The following is a 15,040-nucleotide window of genomic DNA, read 5'->3' as shown; positions in this document are numbered from 1 at the left end:
ACATTAAGAAGGTTAATTTAGCTTGTCACAACACAGAATGGAATTAAAAGGGAAATCAAAAGGCTCTCAATTTGTATGATTAAATAAAAATACTGGGTGATAGCCAAGCCATTATTACCATTCAGTTGTTTTTTCCTTGCCTCATCATGTAAAAATTATATATTAAGTGTGCATGCAAGAAAGTACTATAATCAAATGAATGCAGAGCCACCACAAAAACCTACTATGCACTGACATTTCAGATCAGCCTTTTTTTCATTGCATTAATTAGGCCTTTAGTATTTTAAAATTCCAGTTAAATTAAGAAAACATTACTTTTTGGCAAATTTTTGGTCCACGTATAATCAGTTTCTTGCTTAACCAAGAACTGGTACCATTCCTTCTGGCCTACAGATGAAAACTCACCTCTGCTTCTACCATTTGTTTCTCCTACACAAATTGTTCACAGCTAAAAAATTATTGCATGTAGCTTGTGTGTAAATACATGCAAACACATACACCCACACACATATATACATTTGTTATATTGAAGCTGTATCCTGTTCTGAGCCTAGACTGGGAGATGATCATGGTGAACTACAGGAGATCCTTGTGAAGAAGGTGAGACTCTTTGGTGCTGTGTCACAAAATTAATGAATACCTGTAAGACACAATAAAAAGTAGAATTTTCAAAATAAAAGTACTTGAATTTAGACTTTAGGGAGACAAGTGATGGTATCTTTTAGCTGCTCTCCTTAGCTTTTTTGACAAAATAATCAATAACTCATGTTCAGGGAAACCCTCAAAAAACATGTTTTATAAACTCTAGAAACAATACCTCTTCTCCTCTCCCGCAAAGACAGCGGTTGTTAAATGATAAAGATTATAGTAAAATGAGTATTGAGATATGAAAAATACATTTTATGCACAAGTAAATGTGAAACAATGGTTTTAATTGTCTTTGAATGACATACCTAAAGAATCTGAGTCTGTTGTTTCTGCCAATAAATTTTAGAGATGAGGGTGCAAATATTTCAAGGTGAAAGCACACTTCTGATTCAACAACTAATGTGCCTCCTTGAATTGTTTTGTTGTTTTTTTTTTTAACGCAGTTCTTACTATATAAAGGCTGGCTTCATTTTTAATCACACAACTATTTCGCAGCAAGGCATATAGAGGGAAAATGGTTCTTCTTTAGTCAAATGACCCTCTAACATTTGATGATATGCAAACAAAATTGGGGTGCATTATAAGTGTGTTTAGTAGTGTGAAGAAGTATTTTCCTATTTAAAACTGACACTCCGGGAGTAGAAGCAGCAGTAGGTGACTGAGGCGATGCATCACCATGAAAAATGGAGAGGAAGTAAACCTGAGTGAACAATACCTGAAGAAACAGGCTGAAATTATCTTATACTCAGTCACTCAGTGAATAGATCATTTACAAGTATTTAGTAGACCAGCACAGAGGAGAATACTTAATAATGATTTGCGCATGGGAAAAAGGAACAAATTCACACCATCAATCAGAGAAAATTAATATTTTGACTAGATGTGCCTCTCAGTTTGCAGAATGAATAACAAGCAGTTGCATATGAAGATGCTGTAACACATCACAATCACCCAGAAATCCTATGCTTGCCATCAGTGTGTTCTTTTCTCTTTTTCTCACAATAGGATTTTGCAGTCTTTAGCAGATCTCTTCAGACTCTGCATTTAAAATTCTCACAGGAAAATGTTCTGAAAGTCTAAGGTTTACTATGATTTACAGACTGGTTCAGCCTTTTCAAAGACATTGGTAAGATCCCAACTTCTGGATTGTGGAGGTGACAGTTCACAGCCCCACCTTGTCATCCTTCACAGCTCGGGATCCTTCTAAGCACAGATTATGTTTGTGAACACTACAAGTATGTGGCCTGTTGTGATGCTTTTACTATGCTCACCTCCAGTGTAAAAGCAGCATGGGACATGGAATCACTGTGTGACCAGAGATTACCTGGAACTGCTGGAGTATTGCACACCATTTGGGTAATCCAGCAAATGATAGAATATTGTACTACATCAATAACTACAATACACAGCAAATTCAGACACACACAAAAAAAAATAAATAAAGGTATAGAGGCTGGGAAGAAAAGAAAGAAAAATTATAAAATACCTGGTCTAATGTGGTTTGGCTAATGGAGTAGTGTCTGATTTGGAGAAAAGTTTTATGATTCTCTAGGACTCTGAAGAGCTCTGCTAAACATCCCTGACTTCTTGGTACATGGTACTCCAGCAGGTTAAGATGTTGGCCCTGAAAACAAGCAAAAAATTATAAAAACAGATAAAATGGAATGTACTTTGTGATGAAGCTACATCGCTTATAATCAGTCTAATTTCAATGGGCTCTTATTGCAGATTAATATGGAAAATACGAGCTTTTAAAAAAGAACATATTTTGTCTACATTCATTGCACAAAGAGCAGTTCATACTGAGATCACAGGTTTTGTGTGTATTCTGAGGTAATGGCTTGTTAATCTCATAAAAGATATAAAACTTTAGGGTTATTTTAATCTAACAGACTGGTGCTGTTCCAATGCAGTCTGGGAAAAGTCTGAGCATATACAGACACACAGCTGTCTGAGCTCAGTACAGATTTATACATACAAAGAGGTTCATATCTGAGATAGACATTGCTTTCCACAATTCTTTCCCTAAACACAGTTAAAGTAAAAGCCTTTAAGAGTTTTTATTGAAATGTAATTGCTATAGGCCTTTTATAAGGCTTTGTATTTAATCAAAGAATCTCAGTAAAGGCTGAGACCTATCAGCTCTGGGCCTTATCAGAAAGCAATCAAAGCAAATAGTCTCAGTGACTACACTCTAGTCCTACTTCAGGTGAACATAGATTTGAGTTCAGCTTCATCAATAATAAAAGCAAAAGGAAATTTTCATTCAGAGAAAAGGCTTTTTTATTTATATTCCCTAAAATGCCTGTTTGAAGTTGATTTAACGAACATCACAAGCCCAATTTTTATAAATTGCATAATAAAAAAATAAAAGGGACATTCATTTGTACTTTTTCCAAGAAGATCAGTATTGCCTAACATGTACATACTGTTCTTACCAGCCCCAAATTAATCCTGTTATATGTTACAACAAGGAGTACTATCTGTACCTTAAACTGTGTTCCGGGAAAATACAGTTGTAGACAGTCCAAAATCATTCTCCCATAACTTATCTCTTTGCTAAGCCAAACCTTGACAGAATACCCATCTCCAAACCTGGGAATAAGACACAGAAACATAAATCCATGAAGACACCATGAAGACAAGGAGAACATTTGGTTCAATTGATTTTTCAGTGGTTATATCAAATATCACACATGCCTACTGCATTATCACTGTGATTTTACTATAATGCTATTAAACAACAGAATTTCAATGAGAAAGTTTCAAAATTAATAATAACAGAGACAATAAACATGCTATGCATAATTTTAGTTACTAGTGTGTTCCACTACTCTATATACTCAAAATTTTGTTAAGTTTTGTTAAACTACGCTTTAATTGTTATATTGTTTTGAGTGGTCAGTATAAAACTAGGAAGACCAGCAATCACATATATAGAAGAAGATGAAAAACCCTTCAACTTTTCTAGTGAGAAAAATGGCTATGTAGCACTGTTTGCCAAATCTGTTAAAGCTGCACCTTCAAATGCAGATTTCAGCAGCGTGAGTACAATGGTGTTTTAAAGATATGCAAAAGCAAGTGCAGGGATATTTAGGGAGACGGCAAAGTTAGCAACATTTCTTTGGTTCTATAACCATGTGATCTCTCTCAGAATAATTTAGGAAATTAACTTCTCTTTCTCAACACAAATGTGATAAAATTTAAGCACAGGCAATCTAACCAACACTATATTTTTTATTAGCTTTACTCACTGGTGACGGTTATTTGGGGAAGTTGCAATAAGCCAGTGAACACTGAAACAACAACCACGTTCTTATGCACATTTCTTAAGCAATGGAGGTTGTGCTGCCCCAGGCCCCAGGCTGGGGTGCACAGACAGAGCTCTGCAGAGACATGGGACAAGAAGGGGCTCTGCTGTGCCTTTTTCCTCCTTTGCAGCTACATGTCCTACTTCCCTTGGCTTCTCCTTCTTGGTTAATTGCTAGGGAAAAACACCAGCAGGAGCCACATCAGAATAACTTTCTACTGCCACTGCTATTTCCTGTTGCCAGTGAGCACTGGAAAAGCACAACTGAAAGGGGGACAGAGAGTTTGAGCAGCCCCGCTCATGTCTCCCCAGAAATCTGTCACTTCATCTATCTTTCCACTGACCACCACTCCCACATCCTTCATTCCAGAATAACTCCCTTTTCCTCATTCTCCAGCGTGGCAATTACTCATTGCCAAATCCTTTAGTCCAGTGGTTTTGTTCCTAGTGATTACCTCTGTAATATGCCCTTGTGCCAAAAACCTCCTCTCTTGTGTCTTGCCTGTGTACTACTCATGATTCAGGGCAGCAGCTGGCTTAATTGGGTCTGTCTGGTGAGAGGCACAATTTCATGTCATTAAAGCAGAGGATATATCACAGCACACTCTACAATGTTGCCCTATTTTAATACATAAAAAAGCCTACAGATTATCAATCAAAAGGTAAAAAAAGACATAAAACTATTTTGAAATATATGTCCAATTTAACCAGTGCATGAGTGATTCCCAGCAAAATATTTCACATGAAACACCACATGTTCCTCACCTACAGTAAGTATATAACAATGTATAAGCGTATAGAAAAAAGGGCTTATAACTTTTATTTTGCATTGGGTCAGAAACTCTGTTGTTACAAAGGAAGAGTCTGCATTGATTTAAGAGGACTGAGAGTTTCCACAATGAAAAGTATAGACTGCAGATTTTATTCTATTAAGAATTTGACATGAATTCAAAATACAATTTCTAAGGATCTCAAAAATCTTAATTTTTTATGTAGCACAAAACAGTGGCAGCTTCTGCATAAAAATGAAAAAAACCCATTACAGAAAAATGAGCATAGGGTTTTTTAGCATAATTTTTTTTTTTTTTGGTAGTACTTTTGTTGTTGTGTTTTTTCTTTGGTTTGTTTATTTTTTAATTGTAGTAAAATGCAACCACTGAACTACTTGAAATGGAATAAGAAACATCCTGATGCAGTGTCCTGTCCGTTTCCTCAAGGATATTTCATGAACTAAATTGTTTTGAGTCCAGACAGCCGGGCACTAAATATTTACTGGAATGTGTCGCTTGACAGATGAGCAGTGCTGATTCATCAAAGAGATCCAGAATTAGGTGGAATCCAAAGCAGTGTCTGGCAGATTTGCTTTGCAATGATTTACTAAGTTCTAAATAGATCTCTAATTAAATGTTTTAAATGCATAGCATCATCCCTGAAAAAAATACATCTGACAATAAAAAAAGTTGTTACAAAGATGGATATAGTTAACAAGGGTATACAATTTTGTTGACAGCTAACCTGAGGCAACATTTTACAAGAGATCATTGATTCTGATCAGCTTTTTGGCATTTCTATACAACAACCATTGAATTACAGTTTGAAAAATGCTGGTTTATGGAGACATTCAACAGCCTCATAAAATGAAATTGCTGCATGCATTGAAGTTTCCAAAGACAATGAATCAAAATTCTGATTAGCAGAGACAGAGTAGACTGTGCAACTTTTGTTTAGTTCCAAATTGTGAGTGGCATAAACTCCAGCATGCCACCAATATAAAGCTTTGAAAGATTTTCTTCTTTTGGCTAGTCAAGTTATGATACTTCTATACCTTGATTTTATACTTCATTTTAGTACAAGAGCTCCCCATATAGAGTAAGCTGATTGGCAATAAACATTTCCCTCTGCTATAATCAGCAAGCTGCTTCTGGCAGTGTTCAGAGGCAATGGAAACTGAGTTGACCGTTTTGTTCACTCTGTTTTTGTCTCTGATTCAGACAATTTAATGAATTCAGAAACCCAAAGTGGAATTACAGAGAAAACCACAATCTGGTTTGATTAACACTGTTAGGATCAAACCTTTAACACCTGATAGTTCAAGACATATAAAGGAAGACATTATCATTAGAATGGCCTAAGTTGAGCCAGTACACTCATTCAGCAGCCATCTGCTGCAAAAGAATCTTCATTTCATCAAAGCTATTTAACAGAGAACATATTCGGCACTGCCATGCTACTTTGACAACACCCGCATTTCTATATTTGTATTAACAAACACACAAAACCACATAATCTAACAAAATATAATATTTTCCTTCTCTCTATCCTTCCTCAGTCAAACTACTAGCTCATGCTTCACTTTCACCTCATTAGTGGTTCTGGGAGTATAACTTCTTAGTGTTTCTTTCTGTTAAAATGCCAACATGAGACTGAAGCTAAAATACAAATGCCCAAATAAACTAATTAACTTGACTATTTAACAACAGCATCAGCTGCAGAAGCAGGAGCTTAGCAAGAACTACAAGAATTCTACACTTTTAATTTACATAGGTCTTCAAGGTATTTGAGCACTCAGATAACAGGGGAGCAAAAGGAAGATAAAAAGGTAGCAAGGGAGGGAAATATTTCCATACCAGGAATTGCTAAATAGGCTAAAACTTTTCATCATGAAACAAAGATGATGAAGTGGTCAAAAGATATTTTAGGGAGCCCAGAGTCATGACTAAACAATGAAGAAACAATTCTTCACTCATATGTTTCTCATTCAAGAGCAGGGGACATAGAATAAAATTATAGGACAAGAAATGACAAGTCAGTAAGGTGAAGAAATCTTCTCTATACTTTGCAGAGAAACTGTGCAACTCATTGACATGAGATATGCTAGATGCCAGAATTTGACATGAGTTGAATAAGAGACCAGAAGAATTCATGGTGGGGATCCACTAAAATCACTCGGATTTAAGAAGCCTCTAAAAAAGAAACTGCTGAAGGCAGTTGAGTAATGAGTAACTTCCTGTGCTTATCTTGTTCCTGTATTTTTCCTCCTTGACTGCTTTCATAGAGAGAATACTGAGCTAGCAGGGGTTTGATCTAACCTCAGACTTCTTTTGGTACAAATATCATCAAGAGCAGGTCAGCCTGGGTAAATCACTCAAATGGTTCCTCAGTTCTCAAAAGGGTTTTGCAGCCCCACACTGCCAGCAGTACAAAAATAGTTTATGTAAATCGACTTCAGATATGTCTACCCAAGATCCAGTCACACACTGAAATAAAGTGTAACCAAATCTATATTGATGAGGAAGTCCCCTGGATGCTTTCCTGTTCCTCTTTTAACTTTGCAGTGGTAATGGAAGTGGATTTAGCAGCCCAAATGCTGAAAATTGTCATGACTATCAAGGAGAGGAGCTGCCTCTTGGGGAGAGTAACTTTCAAATGTGCCCTTCTGGCCACTCCTTGGAGGTCCTCGTTCAGAGGTTTGAATGGGGACAAGAGCCTTTGTTGAAACACAGCTGAGCCTGCATTTGGTCACTAGGAGTCCACAGAGGAATTAACTCAATGGGTTACCTTAAGCTTGACACTGAAAACCTGTTTTATGTGAAGGGTGAAAGAGAAAGCACACTATCAGCAGACTTTTATTTGCTTAAAAAAAACCCAAAACTGTGTTTATATTTAAAAGCCTTAAGAGCTTGTTTGTCTACAAATGAACAAAACCAAGCTTTGAAAGCACAGTTTTAAGTTACTGCAAATCCAGAATAAACAGCTCAGCAAATCACACTCTTCCCAAAGCCTGTTTACCAACACTTCTCTTCCCCAGTAAAATTTGCTGAATGTAACCTCAGGAAATTAAGAACATGGCCTCATTTCCTAAACTTTGAGGGAAAAGAAAGGCATCTAACCACCCATGTGCTTTTTTTCCCCATTAATCAGAATATATTTCCTGGAGAATGTTGTGCTATATTTATATTTATATATATATATTTATATATATATACATGCATACTCATCAAAAAACTGAAGCTCACAGAAAGTTTACTAATAGAAATATATAGTGCATCCTGTGTGTATGCATTAGTTTGATCAAAGGATTGCTTCAAAATTATATTATTGGATTAAAAAAATAAAAATAGTAAAGAGAACATTGGCACTTAATATCTGCAAGTAAATGCATCTTTTAGAATAACTGCCATAAAACAAAGAGAGGGAATAATACACTACTGTGCTGTTTATCCCTCTGCTTTGGCTTACCTTCATTTGCAGGCAGATATGGTTCTACTTTCCCTAAGTGAATAGAATCATGGAATCATTTAAGCTAAAATAGGTCTCATCTAGGCAAGATAATTTAGTTACACGAGTATAATTGCTGAAGCACGAGATACATAACCAGGTCATTCCTCTCTCGGCCTTAGATACAAATACAATTCACAAACAGAACAAATCTTGAACATTGAAAACAAAACACTTTGAAAAACATTGGAAAAAGAAAATAAAACTGAAGTAATATTAATACAAATCACAGTTTAAATTAATTTAAAATCACACAATGTATTTAATGATTTTGTCTACTAAAAAACAAGCAATGTCAATATCAAGGAAGGAAAAAAGGTAACTAATCTTTAAACACTTGTATTTAAAAAAAATGCTAAAATCAAATGCAAATACCCTGTCACTTGTAAAATTGGACTTCCTTCTGCATTTATGCAGAACCTCAGCATTGCAGAACAGATGACAACTAACACTCATTCAGGTATATTGTGCATGCACTAATTGTTCACACGCTCAGGATTTCTTATCAAATCATCTGAAGTTAATTTCTGTATTCAATAATATAATTATCATAACAGTGAAACTCCCAGATTATGAGCTGTACAGGGTACAATTTTGCCTTTCTCATTGTCCTCTTGTAAATTCTTAGGTGTGATTTCCAAATGTTCCATGAAACCCTCAACAAATCTTGTTAATTGTTTATATATGTGCACACACAAAAATCTCTCCATATTTGAGTTGTTTATCTGCACATAGTGGCAAGTATCAAGGAGGTTTTTATTATTGTATTAGTTATATATTTTATTCCCACAGAAATAGGAGGAGCAGTGCTGTAACCCCATGTAAAGATGATGGAACAGACTATAAAGAACACAAAATATTTCCTCAAAGCACCTTCTGCATTCAACAGCGAAAAAGGCAGGAGTAAGTAACATTATCATTGTGTTGCTATGACTGGATTTGCATGTACTCTTTTTTTAATAACATAATAATCACTGCATTACACACTAAAATATCTGTTAAAAAATCTTATCAACACCTCAGGGTCAAATCTCAAGCTGAAAAGTATTTAATGGAGACAAGATGCAAAATTAAAACTTAAACCACAGTTCTATTTGCTTTATGTAACAAACTTCAACTACATCATCACACAACACCTTGTCATGAAGTCCCTATATTGAATGCCTTACAAGATACACTGGATGTACTTGCTCAGACAAGTGGCTTTATTTACTGCAATGCCTAGAAAATATTGCAAACAAGGCAACAGACTGATGAGAAAAGGGAAGAAAAAGGGAAGAAAGTCCTTCAGAATTCTGGACCACCCTGGGGAACCAAATCTTACCCTTTCATCCTCATATACCTCCCTGGTCTGTGGTCACTCACTTAGAGCACATCTTTCTTTACTGCTTTTTGCTGTCTTGTTAAGGGCCCACCTGGAGATGAAGAGCTCCAGCTGGCAGAAAGAATTCATGGTGCTTTCTGGAACACCCACAGCTACAGCTGAAGTTAACAAGGGTTTTGAATGCAGTGTTGAACAAATGTAAAACACTTAGTCATAAACTGCTCAGATAGACTACCCAAACCCTTTTAACTTTAGCACCAATATTTGATTACTCCTCTATAAAATGGGAATAATTATTTCAAATCACGTTTCCCAGAAGTGCTGTGGAAAAGAATGATGTTGATGTTTGTGAAGCCTTGATCCAACAAATGCTGATAATAATGTATTTAAGGACAGGTTTGAAAAATTCCTAGTAAAACACATACTAGGTAAAGAGGAGAATATGAAATCTTAATTAGCTGCTGCTGATTTAATGATTTATTTAGAGATATAATGCAGCATCCTGGGGAAAACATAGTCTAAATTACCAAAAAAAAAAAAAAAAAAAAAAAAGCATTCTAATGCACATGCACAGTAGGGTCTAATAAATATTGCACAAAGTTTTAGGAGAGTCAAAAGATATTGTTCATTTCTAAACTCTCAATGTGTGTGGGTTCTTTTAAGTTTTAAGAACCCTTTTCTTCAAACTTTCCTCTGGAAAAATAAACTAATAGCTATATTACATGATTACATGATTACACATCCACTGCCTTAATACATATTTTATGTACAAGAGGAAGACTTTTTTTTGGTCAAGAAGAATGAAAATTATATTAAGTTTTATATTCTATAGCATGTAAGAAACTTATTGCTAGCATGTCAATTAATAACAATGCGTCCACCAAAGGCTGAAATATTGATAGGAACTTGAATTTTAACCCTCTTTTCCATTTAAGAAATCTACATGTGTGGGTTTGAGGAAAGTCATAAATATTCTCACTCAACCTTTTTAAAAAATGGTAAAGTATAAATAGTCTGCCAACAAATTTTCCATTCTAACCCAGCTATAGTAAATTAATTAATTGTTGGGTATTTTAATCAGATGGCTTGCTGATAAAATCTGAGCAAAGACTTGATGTCCAGCACCTGACAAATTGCTATGGGTTTTCTGATACGAGAAATCTGTCCAGATGGCTCTAGAATGAAGGATAACGTTCAAAATGTGGTTCCCAGAGAATTGGCCAGCTGTATTTCACATGAAAATGCTTCTGTGAATTTTTTAAAAAAGCATTAAGGATAATGGAGAATACTGAAGAGACCATTTAGATGTAATCCAGTCACAATTTAGAGTAATTAACTCCATTGGCAGGAGTTGTCTGAAATTAGGCTTTAATGGGCACAACGGTTAAAGCATAAATCTCAGAAAAACTACATCTAGAACTAAGATGCTAACTTTTTGAAAATTGCCCTTCAGTTTTTTCTTCAACCTAATAAATGTCTTAATATTGTTTATAAATTTGCTACAATACAAACTATTTCTAAAGAAGTTTTACCCTTATTATTCTGCTGATAAACATCTGCAGGTGCGTTAAATCTGTTTAAACATATACAAATATAGTCAAGGATCAGCAGCTGAGAGCAGAAACCCAAACACTGACATTTGTAGTGAGAAGATATTTTTGGATGAACATTTCCTAGCAGGCTTGCAGAAGGGCTGGTAAAATGGAACCAGTCTCACACGTTAAAAGCAACCTCTTTTTCTAGATCCCTATGAAGTATTTCTTTTTCACATTAGCATCTTCCTGGAGTTCACCCATACCCTTCATAGCAGAATTTTGTCCTGCCATCTGACGAAGCTGTACTCAATCCAAGATTATGATCTTTCACATCTGCCAAGGGCTGAAAGGGTAGCCAGAGAGAAAAACCTGAATCTTTGAACTTCCCATCACAGCAAAAAAGCAAATTTAACAGGGTCCCAAGGAAGACCCATTAAACCTTCATCACATATCCATCAAAAAGGTGATCATAATCTGAACTCTATAGGCTGGAATGGTACTAAAGAATAAACAAATGGAACAATTTTGAGGACTTCCATCAAGTTAGACAGAATTCAACAAGAAGGGAATAAAGAATGTAATTTTAGTGTATGTGCCTACATTTAGAAGAGGAAAAAATGCTTCAGACATACTAATAGGTTGATGTGTAATATCAAAATATGCTTCTATTTCTTACAGTACTGGATTTATTCTTTTACAATTAAAACTCTATGAAAGTTTTCTTTGATTAAAGTATTCATGTAGTGGTTAGATTTCTCTCCTTGCAATCTTCAAACCCAGATCAGGACACTTGTTGATTTTAAAATATTTGTTCAATTTGATTTGTAGAAACAAATTGAAAACAGAGATGGATGTCAAGAGCTGCTTATAAATAAGAACAATTTTAAAAAAACAAGTTGTAAAATCTAACAAAGAAACCATGATAATCTACAAGTATCACCCCATGAGTTTATTTTAATACCATTCTTCACTGTTAATATGAATGTCTGTATTACTTGCCTGATTAATTCACATACATAGCAAAAAAAAATACAAATTTTTAGGGTATTGGTGATTAAATTAACTCAGATGTAACAAAATCACTTTTGTTTATGCTTTCTTTATATTGCTTCATGGAACTTTTAGTTTTATAAACAAAATGTAAGTGGTCATGGGTTTTTTACTGTGAGATGGTGCATGGATCAAATATAATACACAGTGCTAATTGACCACTGAGACTTTAGGAAAATACTGGTGATTATATCCTCCACCAGTGGAGGTGGCTGTTAAGAAAAACATTTTTCCTTCCTGGTAGACATTTCCTAACAGCACCTTAGATTTACTAATCCTTGTGGTCTACCACTTTAGAAAAAAAACAAACAGTATTTTGCCCTGTATATCAATGAGAATGATTGGGCTATTAAATCATGGGGAGGGAAGGAAAACAGGAAGGAAGGAATCACTCAGTACTCTTCTGTGGAGACCCTAAAAGGCATCCCTAGTTAGGGACACAAGAGGCTTCTTCCATAGCAAACCCTGTTCTGTCATGCCAACGTCCCCCTGTTCTGCTCCCTGGGTCAGACCCATGCCCTCTCCCTTGTCCCTCACTCTTTCAGTTGCTCTCCCACCCTGTTTCCCCGTTGGCTCCCATGCCCTAACCCCATTTTTGTGCCACCTCCATGTCCCCTGGTCATTGATCTCCGATGCTCCCCAGCCCCAAAAACCCTTGTGCTTGAACCTGGACCCTCACCAAGAGCCCGCTTTTGCCTTTCCCTCTGAGCCTGGGCTATCCACACACGTGGCTGAAATAAACATTTCTGTGGAACCCATGCAAGGGCCCTTCCTGCCTCTTTACCTGCAACCATCCTAACAGCTTTCCAGGCCACAAGACTCTTCCATGCCCTGGAAGCTTTTCAGAATTCTCACAAGTGGATCAGGAAGAAAATTAAGATTTTAAAATTATTTAAAGCTTAATTATTTCAATGGATTTCTTTGGAATACTGCTTCTCTGCCTCTTCCCCATCTCAGGCAGATGCATGAATCCTCCATATGTTACATGGTAGCATACCAGGAAATTGCCTACAAGTAAGTTTGGAACTCAAATTGCACAGAATTTACAATGTTTTTTTTAATCTCCTAACAATTACTCTAAGTGTTAGGTGTGTGACAGCCTGGGTTTTATGATAAAGGATCATATGGATGTGTGTTGGAGTTATGTCTGGAAGCTGGACTAAGCAACAAAATAACAGGTGTACAGGAACAGTCTTTGACTTCTCCCCAGCGCTCACCAAAAGATTTCCAAAGAAAACATAGAAACGTCCTTTCTGCAAGCTTTAACAACTGTGTGTATGTGGCACCTTAAGACTGTGCTCTCTAAAGTGGTTTTGTTCTTTCCAGCCAATAAAACGTATTCAGGCAGACAGAGAAAATTCAGAAAACTGCATTATTTTAATTAAATCCTTTGATAGAGCTCATAGCTATTTTTTCTTAATAAAAAGTTCTAAAGTTTTTTAAAAATTCAGTACGTTCCTGAGCAGTTAGTGTGGAAAATTTGGAGACCAAATCAATCAATAAGCTAGGAGTTAAAGGCATTTTAGTCCTGCCTTAAATGAAAAATCTTCGTGCAGCTTGAGCTACACAGTTTGTGTAAAATGTCTCAGCAATATTGATCTCAAGTACATGTATTTTCCCATGTGAATGTCACTGATGGACATACATTAAAGAACTGCCATGGAACACAAACCTGCTGATAGTATGAAATATTCTAAATATAGAGAAGGTGTGCTTTTTACAAAGTTACAAGGATTTTAAAAAGAATTGCTATGAGCATGATTGCCAGATATTCTTATTATGACTTGCTTTGGAGAATATGAAGGAGGTATTCATACAACCTTGATTCCAGAATGGCTGATCTTTGACTATCTATAGTAATAATAGTACTAGATCATCTCAACAAAGCAATATGATGACACTTTCAACATGATACTTCTGCATTGATTTGCTAACTGTGATCTGAAAGAGGTTTCTCTACAGAGGCAGTGCAGCAATTTGAGAAATAACTGCCTTATTTATATAAATGCAGTGCATACTTATGAGTATTTATCCTGGTCTAGGACAAAATTTGGGAGGAAACCTCTGAATGGGGTCTCTCTAGAAAGCAGATTCAAGTGGCTCCCAACTAGTTCACAAAAAGATTTTCCTTGGAGAAAAGTGGAAAAAACTTATTGATTCAACAGGCTTTTGATGTCTTGTTTCCATAAGAGGGAAGATGAAAAATGTTGGTAAAGGAAACATCAGAAGTGCCAAAAAAATTAATAAGTCACTGATAAGATAAAGGGGAAGGTAGACTTTATGGATTGTCTGATTTTGCCCTCTCAAGGTCAAGCTGAGAAGACAGAGCCATGTACTCACTCCAGAGGATTGAAACATAAAAAGAGAAGACTCACATTCATCCCAGCTGACTTTATATACTCAACTGAAGTGACTAAGTAATACTATTTTTTTCCTGACTGGGGGGAGACACATCTTCAAAAAGCATTTTCACCTGTCCAAGATCTGCACTGCACTCTGCATACTGAGCTACACTGTCCTCTACATATGAGCTGTTTCTCATATGAAAGAAATAAAGGATGCCTTCACACTCACTAATCTACTCCGGCCTGTGAGATAACAGACTATGCTATGAAATTTGGGAAGAGACAGGATGGCAAAGTAGAGACATAGATACGAAAGAACAGAAACTTCTGCAGAACAATTGACTTCTCATGCCTTCAGAAATTGAGGAAAATAGGCACTGAAAGGTGTGAAAACATGAAGAAAAGGTTACAATGACACAGAATAATCAGAATTAGAGATGCAGACATCAATGTTTTCACCATCTGGATTGTAACATCTCTAACTTAAAGAGAAAGCTTGAAAGGAAAGAGCTAGCATGGGTCAGGCCCATCTTGCTAATGCAGATGTGAA

The 15,040-nt window shown here is 36.0% G+C and overlaps 1 protein-coding gene across 1 annotated transcript in view; it reads right to left on the bottom strand.

The window, feature by feature from the left end:
* Positions 1–550: 550 nt before the first annotated feature.
* The window catches only part of ABCA13 (ATP binding cassette subfamily A member 13), a 169,151-nt gene continuing 154,661 nt past the window's right edge, over positions 551–15,040 (bottom strand). The window contains 3 exon segments of the mRNA XM_062499970.1: positions 551–640; positions 2,135–2,272; positions 3,138–3,243. Of these exon segments, the coding sequence (XP_062355954.1) occupies positions 551–640; positions 2,135–2,272; positions 3,138–3,243 (334 nt within the window).

The sequence above is a fragment of the Cinclus cinclus genome, chromosome 1 (assembly GCF_963662255.1).
Source record: "Cinclus cinclus chromosome 1, bCinCin1.1, whole genome shotgun sequence".
Taxonomy (NCBI): Eukaryota; Metazoa; Chordata; class Aves; order Passeriformes; family Cinclidae; genus Cinclus; species Cinclus cinclus.
This window is presented reverse-complemented; position numbering and strand designations above follow the sequence as displayed.